Source organism: Eimeria necatrix, genomic scaffold, assembly GCF_000499385.1.
Source record: "Eimeria necatrix Houghton genomic scaffold, Enh_scaff1139, whole genome shotgun sequence".
In the NCBI taxonomy this organism is placed as follows: Eukaryota; Apicomplexa; class Conoidasida; order Eucoccidiorida; family Eimeriidae; genus Eimeria; species Eimeria necatrix.
This window is the reverse complement of record NW_013651925.1, coordinates 1,075-10,767: the sequence shown is the minus strand read 5'-3', so window position 1 is coordinate 10,767 and position 9,693 is coordinate 1,075. Positions and strand designations below refer to the sequence as shown.

Here is a 9,693-nt window from a genome sequence, read left to right as displayed (position 1 = left end):
GCGGAGATTGACGAGGAGTCTCCCTGGTCTATGGCAAAACTCGAGCACACTCTGTTTGACGAATGGATAACTTCGCCAGAGGCGCAGGCTGCTCCATATTAGATTATCCAGGAGTTGCAGGAGTATCGAGCGGTCTTCCCCAACAACTTACCTAAAGGATTACCGTCGAAGCGCCCTCGTGATCACCATATCCTACGTGTGCCTGGAAAATTTCCAGCGGAATCTGCGATTTACCGAATGACCGCAGATCAGCTCACATTCCACAAAGAGGATATAGCTAAATTATCGGACAGTGGTTGGATCGGATCGACCTACTTGCCTATTTGCTCTCCTACGATCAGCTGGACAAACGTGATGATGGCTCCGGGGAGCGGGAGATGCGTATGGTTGTTAATTACCAGGCTCTTAATGCTCTTACAGTAGCTCCTGATTTTCCATTGCCTCCCATTCAAGCCATTCTGGAGATGCTGGGAGGCGCCAAGTACTTTTCCACTTTGGACCTTGAAGAACGATATACGTATGGCTAAGGAAGAACGTTGGAAGACGGCTTTCCGTTTCGTTCTCGGGCTCTTCGAGTACCGAGTAATGCCCTTTGTCCTTAAGGGTGCTCCAGCTACGTTCCAGGCCAACATTAATGCCTATCTACAGCATTAGGGTAGGGTGTTATTGCGTACCTACGTGATGCACTTATTTAATGTTCCGACCTCTCTGGAGACGTGTACCTCCTGCGACAAGTTCTTAGTGTTTCCCTCCAGAACCAATTCTACCCGAAATTCCGCAAATGCAAGTTCGCTAGGCAAGCAATGACATATTTGGATTTTGCCATAACTGCCGAAGGCATCAAACTTGCAAGAGACAAAATCGAGGCTATCTGGCACTGGCCAGTGGTGCTGAAAAATGAAACACATGTGCGGCAGTTCCTCGGCACCATAAATCACTGTCGCATGTTCATGGGACCTGGTTAGGCAGACGTTGCGTGGCCTCTGGTTGGTCTTACACGTAAAGATGTTAGTTTCAAATGGACAGAACTTCACACAAAGGCCGTGCAGCAGCTCAAACAGCGTTTAATCGATCTCACTACATTACAAGTTCCTGACACCACGAAGCCTTTCGAGTTATACACGGATGCCTCTGGTTAAGCGATCGGAGCGGTTTTAGAACAAGAAGGCAAGCCCATCGGTTTCCTCACCCAACTTGTGAACCGCACACAACAGATCTATGATCAAGAACTCTTGGCGTTGGTCACGGCCCTGGACAAGTGGTCTAATTTGCTCCGTGAGATGCAGCTCATACAGAACACCAAGCTCTTACGCATCTCCAACGACTCCAAGCATCGAAGCCTCTGCGCGGACGCACCGCTCGGTGGTTAGACTTCCTGGCTGAGTTCCCGGATTTGCACACCACTTATGTCGAAGGAGAGCAAAAACAGGTGGCTGATGCCTTGTCTCGCCGTTCCGGTCCCTCTATCACCTGCTAGCACGACGTACTAACGACACTATTCATGCTTGAAGTAGAACAAACGTGCGCGGCTCCTCGCTCTCGTTGTCGGCCTGCTAGTTACAGGGAGCTCGCCGACATTCGTTCGCGACGACCCAGACAACGCACCTTGCCATCACCACCTTCAACTCTGCCGCCTGAGCCCAATCCAGAGAAGGAACATTCTACATCTTCAACGAAGACACGAGCTGACCCTCCTGAGGTGCCTGAATGGCCGCAAGCCGACTCGAAGTGTCCTGCTTTCCGCGCTCCCTACGAAGTCGCTGCAAAACATCCAGGAGACGCTTTACAGATAGAGTTTCGCAATCGTCACGTTACCTTTCGCTATGTGCCGCCTTACTTGCATATTTGTATTCATAGACTATCGCGAATCTGTCTTCCACAATTCCCTGAGTTCCTCACGCATGTCTTGCACTCACATCATGACCATGTGGCAGCCGGTCATCGAGGACAAAAGAAGACCTTCTCGGCTTTGAGCAAGCACTACTACTGGCCAGGGATGCGTGCTTACACTACTGCGTATGTTGAATCCTGTATTCACTGTCGTGCGTCTAAGTCTCTGAGCCAGAAACCTGCAGGCCTTCTTCAACAGCTACTCATCCCTTCGTGTCGGTGGGCGCACGTGAGCCTCGACTTTATCACGGATCTTCCCGTTACGACGACAAAGCACGACACAATTCTCGTCATGGTCGACTATCTGAGCAAGATGGCTCATTTCGTTTCTGCAAAGAAGTCATTCACAGCAGCAGACACCAGACACCGTGGAGCTTCTCGCAGACCGTCTTATCCTCTACCACGGATTTCCACAGGTACTCATATCGGACCGCGACCCCCGCTTCCAGTCGAACCTCTGGCAACAACTATGTCGCCGCTTTAACGTCAAACGCGCCATGTCCTCGTCCTACCATCCTCAAAGCGACGGTCAAACTGAAAGGGTTAACCGCACACTGGAGCAGATGCTTCGTACCTACATCCAATCTGACGAACGCGAGTGGGAGCGTTTGCTTCCGGCCCTGGAGTTTGCCTACAACATGACAAGCCATTCATCTACCGAGCTCTTTCCCTTCGAGGTCATGGTCGGCGAGAACGCGCTGACTGCTGCGAATCTTGATATCGTAGGCGCCTTAGCCCCTACGCTCACTCCTCCGATGACTAAGCTCTTCCGGCAGCTCTGAGACAGAGCGCGGAGCCACATACAGAAGGCGAAATGGCAGCAGAAATATTACGCAGAAAAAAAGCGCCGAGCTGTGGAGTATGCAGTGGGCGACAAGGTTTGGCTCAGCAGCAAGCATCTACCGTCGTCATCTAGCTGCCCTAAGTTTGAGCCCCGTTACCGAGGACCATTTGAAATTATTGAGCGAATAGGCACCGTCGCTTACCGTCTCGTTTTACCTCCTACGTATGCATGCCACTACGCTTTTCATGTTTCGCAGCTAGTTCCCCACCGCCCCTGCCCTCCAGACTTAGTTCCCCAGGAAGCCGACACCGCCTGAGACCCTATCCGCGATGCGGCAGGCAGTCCGACAGAGGAGTATAAGGTCGATTATATTATGGGCCAACGCGGCTCGGGAGATGAAGCTCAGTACCTCGTGAAGTGGCGCGGCACCCCCGAAGATCAAACCACGTGGGAGCCCGCTAATCATCTCACAGGATGTCCGGCTTTGCTCCGCGCTTGGCACCGCCGTCAAAAAAGACGTCTTCAGGCTCGACACAATCTTGCTCCTTCCGAGGCGCAGCGGTTTGGGTCCGTCAACTGCCGCTACACGACGATCTTCAATGACGAGGGGAGGGAGGAAGCGCTGCGTACCACATGCGCTCATGGCATTAGCTTCACAAAAGGATAAAGATTCGAAAGGCAGAAATAATGCGTTGTGGATAGGCCCGTTCAGTCCGGCAAGGGAGGTAGTTGTAGTGCGCAGGCACTACAGTGGGGCTTGCTGGTGACCTATGGAGCATAGCTAAATGACGACGTATAGGCAATTAAGAGGTTGGGAGGCGGATTGAGCGCTGTATTCTCTTACTTGTGAAATATAAATACAATTTATTAACAAATTAACATTCATAAGCTAGGAATGCCTGCGAATGCCCTGAGATTGGGGCTGCCGACAACGCCGGCATCGGTGCGCGTCACATCCTCACCGGACCAGCAAAGCAAGAACGACAACAAAGCGACTTTATGAAATATGATTTTGAGAACTTGATATGAAACGGTCTTTTTAATAAATTGGTAGAGGATACGCGACCGATGTGTCGGTAGTAGAGAAGATTTCATTGAACGCCAGAGTCGAGGGTTGTGCAGCATCGTAGACGCTGTAGAGAACGCAGTGTACTACAAAGAGAGTAATGCTAATTTGCTCGCTGCGTGCAGTTTTTCGTGCTCACGACATGAGCGAGTACGATGATTAACTACGGTAAGTCGTTTCATATTTTGCAGTGAGAGTGCATGTATTGGGCGCTCCATCAGCGTTGTGTTATTGGTTGTCATTGCCTCTACCTAGTGAAGTAAACGCCACGTGCTACGCGGCCTTGTATTGCTCCCAGTATGCATATTTGCAGTATCTAGAAGATATTGCTGGCCAGGACGTTTCGAACAGATATGGAGTACGCCATCATGAAGAAAGTTTGCTGGTTTCTGAGAGTCCCCGAACACATGCTACATGGTCTTTATTTTAGTAAGCCGAACGTTACTGATCGTGCGCTTCGTTTCATGTTTAACGTGACAAGCTGTGTGCAGCTGTCATGGTCTGTTGCTCCTCCATTGCAGAATAATCATGATGTAGAGACATTCAGGACTCTCTCAAATAGCGCATTCATGGTAGGAATAAATGGCTCGAAAAAAAAATGTCTCAAAGTCAATTGCTGACGGAGTTGTCTAAAGTACGGTGGAATGGTAACCCTAAGAAATACACGGACCAGTTTGCGGCTGTAGCGGAGCGTGGTGTGGAATCGCCACCCACGAACTCGCTGAGTACTGCTGCGCCGGGCTACCAACGGACCTCCATTTTCTCATGGCAAATAACGTGCAGGTGAAGTATCCCTCTTGGGAACAAGCGGTGACAGCAGGAGCGCAACTCGACAAGCCTAAGCAGACAGTGTAAGAGCTACGAGGAAGGACCAGTCGAGCCATCAGAGAAGCTCTCCAAGCAAATGGACCCCGTCGGAGCCAGGAGAACGAAAACAGTTTTGGGGGAAACCCCGACAACTGCAACGAGTGTCCGGGCCGAAGACACCTGCAACGCGCTTGTCCCAGTTTCAAGTGCAGTGAAAAGAAGGGTGCTGTACAACGGGTGTTACTAATGAGTCAAATATTAATGTTGGATTCACTAGGCATATGGCTTGCGATAAGCGCAATATTGCTGTCACGCGACGATAAAACGTGCAGAGAAAGCAACGTCATGCCGTGAGATTTGCAGCCAAAAAGTCAGTCACGTCAATGATTCCTGCACACGGAATTTTTTCTCCGACTACAATTAACGAACTTGCACATGCCTCAGTTTTACATCAGACTAGTCTAGCACTTCAGCAAAAAATTGACAGGCAGCTGCAACCGGTGTCAACATGCTAATGCACCACAGCTTAATTTAGTATGGCTGAATGAGGCAAGCAAAGTTATAGTATTTCCATCCATGAGTTGCAGATAAAGCATTGACAAGGACAACACAACAAACCAAATGAAAAACGATCTTAACCCAGCTCACGTATTACACATCACGGCAGACAAAGTCCCAGAAGTAGCCGTCATACTGTTGAAGAGCCAAGTGTTATAAATATTTTGTTTCCTAAGTTATTAATATATATATATGCTAGGTCGTAGAAATTTTGGTTCTCTAATGCAACAACGTTCCTGTAGACTCAGCATATGTGCTGTGAGATGAACCGGGAAAGTACCGCTGGAAGTGCTGCCAGGTGGTTTCATCCAGTAAGCGACGATTCACCAATTCGACTAAACCCGAAGTTACCGCTATCTGCACGCATGACATTCCACAAAACGCTTCTGTTTCTTTACTCCACAACACAAAAATAGACTATAAAATCTCCTCACTTTGCTGCGATAAGGAAGAACGTAAGGACTATGCCTCCCATTCTGATGAAACAGCACAACGTTTCATTCTATAAAGCTTTCGGCACTTTCCCCTACGCTGGTGACAGCTCATTAGCAGCGTTTGGAGCTGTGACTCCCCGCGAGCGTCCAGCGTTAGTGTTTCAGTAGAGTTTCGAGAATAAATCATGGGCGCAACAGCGCGATGACACAATTACGTAGACTTAAGGACGCATATCGTTTTTGTACTTTCGGCATGGGGAGCTTCAATGGAGAAGGCACTTAGTGATGCATAAACGCCCGAAATAAATCATTTCAAAAGCCATATAAAAGGGAGAATAAATCACCGCTGCGGCACTTATTTTCGAGCATTGGAGGCAACGGCAACGTAACACACACTGTCAACTCAGAAAACGTCGATTTGATTTTGATCTCTTGTAACTAACCAAACTGATTTTGAACCTTCAATACATTGCAGAGCTGCAACCACGGTAGCTATCCGTGTGCGAGCTACATCTTGAGGCATGCTTCCATGCAGAGAGCTGCAGATAAGCGATATGCTGGCGGGCGCCGCGCACCATAAAACCTTTTTCGAATCATTCTGTCCAGAGCTAGCTATTGACATTACTCACGCAACAGAAAAACTGCCCTGCCAAAGTTACCAGCCTCCACATATCGAAGAAGTACCAGGCCTTTTCCATTCAAAATTGACAAGAGGAAAGCAGCGCACTAGCGAAATGCACTTGAACGACACTCACTAACACTAATGACCACCAGCAGAGAGCTTGCTTCACAGACAACATGCGCTATAATTCTTTGCGTTCACATTGCTGCTGCTCTACCCAGGGCAGTATCATTGTTACTGCCGAAGGTAACACAGTGTCCTTAGACCTTGGACATTAATTTTCGTTTGCCATGAGAGGGACAAACCTGCTTGAGCAAAGCCAAAAATGCATCCACAGCCATCTCAGATAATCAACATCTCTGAACACCATTCTGAGCCACTGAATTTCCTGCAGCATAGCGACGTCACGGAATCCATCCGTTAAGCTAGAAAATGTGTTTTCTCATGGCTGTGTGATCCTTCCTTAATTTCAAAAAAAAAATTTACAGCTTCCCAGAAAACTCACAAGCTTCGACGCTGCAATATAGCATGCATTCTTAACTTTTCCAGTGTGCACAGAAATGACGCAACGCCATTGAGGGCCCAAAGTGCTAAGGCATTGCACTGCGAGAACCAGCCACATGACTGCCAGCACAGTGTTACTTATTCAGCTAGACTAAAAGCCGCCGGCTAGCTGCTTTAGTAACGCGCATGACGCCACGCACAGGAAGTATGCCCGTAGTTTGTGTCCAAGCAAGCCACGAAGCTCAAATGGCAACTAAGCTGAAACGAGTGGGAGTTTGGGGGTCGCCGATCCGGAGTGAACAGGCTTCGTACGAGAAGACGGATAGCAGCGGGAAGTCTTCAAAGGCAACAGAGGAATACTGCAGGCCAGAAGCAACAGAGATCGTGCTGCATTGGTGGCCGTCAACTTCTGCGAAGGAGTCTTACAACAAAGAGGCTTTGTGTTATGTGAGTGCGACAGCGGTACTTCGTGTTGAGCTTGGAAGGAGTTCATGTAAGGCGGTCTTGGACACTGGGGCTTCGAGAACTTTCTTAGTCCTAAAACAATCGAACGGCTGCAGCTCAAGATGCGAATACATCCAGAAAAGCATAGGTTCACCGTAGCTACAGGTGAAGGATTACGCATTGATCGGGTTGTGACGGGGTTGACCATGTGGTGCGGACATGCACGCTTTTCCAGGGACTTCTTAATGGGACACGTTTCTTATGACTGAGAGTGTTTCGTCTGGAACCCGCTGAGATGTATCGGAAAATGCAGTTCGGTGTATCTGTCACACGTGGAAAAGACAAAGTAGTGTTTGCATGATACGACGAGCATCTAAGTTGGCAGTTCGGTTCTCCTCGAATCTGAGGCGACACAACAAAACAGACTGTACTTAAGCTCAACATCGGGCCACGGTGAATTCTTCTCACCTTCTGCGTAGTTGGAGACGAGCGTGGCCTCGAATTAACTAGTTCAAAGCGTTTTCTGTTTATATTTCTAAAAAAATCCCTTGTTCAAAGAGCTCCGGGAACGTCCAACGCTCGGCCAAGTGCGTGTTTTCTTTTCTTCGCTATTGCTCTCTGCGGGTACGCCACAACGCCGTCATTTACATAGGCTTTCAGCTCGTCAGATTAAACCTGCCTCCTAATCTTGAATTGATTGAGCCAATATGGTCCTAAAATGGAATTTTCCAGTTACCTTTTCAAATAATAGCTTTCGCCACAGTCGCCTTCATGCGGGCTAATTCCTAGGTTTGCTCCACCTCTTACTTTTCCTTACTATCGAGTTCACGGCTTACTACACTCTGTAATAGTGTTTCTGACGTCTAATTGAATTTTCTGCTGGAAACGGAAGAGGCCGTTATGCATTTCTGGCTAGTGGACGTTATCCCTTTCTTCGTGTCTGAAGAGTAGCAGCAATGCCTTCCCTTACTGCTTCTTGCAGTAAGGCAAGACATTTCTGGCTTTGGGCCCTGTCACAGCAGCTCAGCGCCGCGGCTTACCACTTCTACTACAATCAGTACTTTCTCCTAGGCAATGCCTAGTCTCCAGCGTTCAATGTTGAGTTGCACTCTTCCCACGGACAGGCGCTGGAGGTCCCTTGTTACCGTGAGGCGCCATCCAGATTCAGCCCGAAGTAGTGCACTCTCTAGCATAATCTGCCATTCTACTGTAACCCCGTCACATTTCTCTAGTTTCCAAGTTCGCTCTCGCTGCTAAACGCCGTGCTTTTCTGATGCCATATAACGCCGGACTCTGTACTTACAACAGGCTAATGCCTCCTTCGCTAGCCTCTATCTTCACGGCCCTTATGTTGTTCCACTTCCTTGGTAGTTTCTGATAGCTTTCTAAGCGGCCTCGACTGCGATGATATCCTTTTCTCATCACCTTTTAATTGACATTCTGCCGATGCTCGCCAGGGCCTCTGCTGCTTTCTCTCAAAGTGATACCTTTAACACCTCTCCCTTCATGAGTAACATACCTTAGTCCCTACAATGTTTTGCACTGTAAAAGCATGCGGTGTGTAACCCAAGCAAACCCGGCCTCTATTGCTCTCAATATATCCTCATATCGGTGGGAGAGACCTCCATAAGAGCTCCCAGAGTCCTCGTGATGTTTCCATTTCACATCATCCCTTTGCCATGGCTACGCGGCCTAGAACGCTCGTCTCCAACAACGCCTAGGCCTCGCGGTTTAAACGTTTGGTCTTCTCAGTGCTGGGACGGATAGGTTGCCCGCTGCTCTTCTTTTTCGGCTCGGCACGGCCTTGGTCGTTGTGTAGGACAGTCACGAGCATAGTGTCCAACACCTCCACACTTCTTGCAGGTCTCGCCTGGCCGCTTGGTTCGTTCCCCTTTGCTGGGGCAAACTCGTGCAGGGTGCCCACGACCCTGACAATCGTAGCAGTTCCCGGAGTTTCTTCCAGGCCTAGTTTCATTTTCCTGTTTCCGATGGGTTGCATTTGCCTCTGTAGCAGCCCTTATCGCTCGACTAGCCCTTTCTCGTAGCCCTAGCACAGTCTGCTTAGGTTCATAGAGTCGCGCTGCTGCTGTCGCCGCTTGTTCCCAGGAGGAATACCTCACCATCCCATTATTTGTAATGAGAAGATGGATGTCAGTTGATAGCCCAGCGCAGTAGAACTCAGCGAGTTCGTCGGGGACGATCCCAACTCCACGCTCCGCTACAGCCGCAAACTGGTCCGTGTTCAACTAAGCAACTGCTAGTAAACACAGCTGGCAGTAGGTTCACCCACTATCTGGGACGAGCAACAAAGCCTAGCACGTGATGCTATTACAGGTGGGCAGACCATGGGGACGCCTGCACAAACGGCAACTGCAATGCCATTAAGCAGTGCGCAACAATGAAGCGCGCAACAATGAAGTCACTAGCAAACTAACTGCCAAACAAATGGCTTATGCATCAAGACTGGCTGCTCGCTCCTCGTTATATAATAGCCACAGCGTCCGAGTCGCGCCACACTCACTTTACATTAAAAACACGTCTTGGCCGTCACCAGTGACGCTTCTCAGAATGCCCCATGACTCAT

At 49.2% G+C, this 9,693-nt stretch overlaps 2 protein-coding genes across 2 annotated transcripts; one reads left to right on the top strand and one right to left on the bottom strand.

The window, feature by feature from the left end:
- Window positions 1–2,203: 2,203 nt before the first annotated feature.
- Window positions 2,204–2,672, top strand: ENH_00004720 (hypothetical protein; the record flags this gene model as incomplete). Its single annotated transcript, XM_013578433.1, is given in 2 exon segments — window positions 2,204–2,371; window positions 2,376–2,672. Coding segments are annotated over 2 exon segments (465 nt in total).
- A 6,154-nt stretch (window positions 2,673–8,826) lies between these two features.
- Window positions 8,827–9,108, bottom strand: ENH_00004710 (hypothetical protein; the record flags this gene model as incomplete). Its single annotated transcript, XM_013578432.1, has 1 exon — window positions 8,827–9,108. One exon carries the CDS (start codon window positions 9,106–9,108, stop codon window positions 8,827–8,829), a length of 282 nt encoding a protein of 93 aa, XP_013433886.1.
- Window positions 9,109–9,693: the final 585 nt, after the last annotated feature.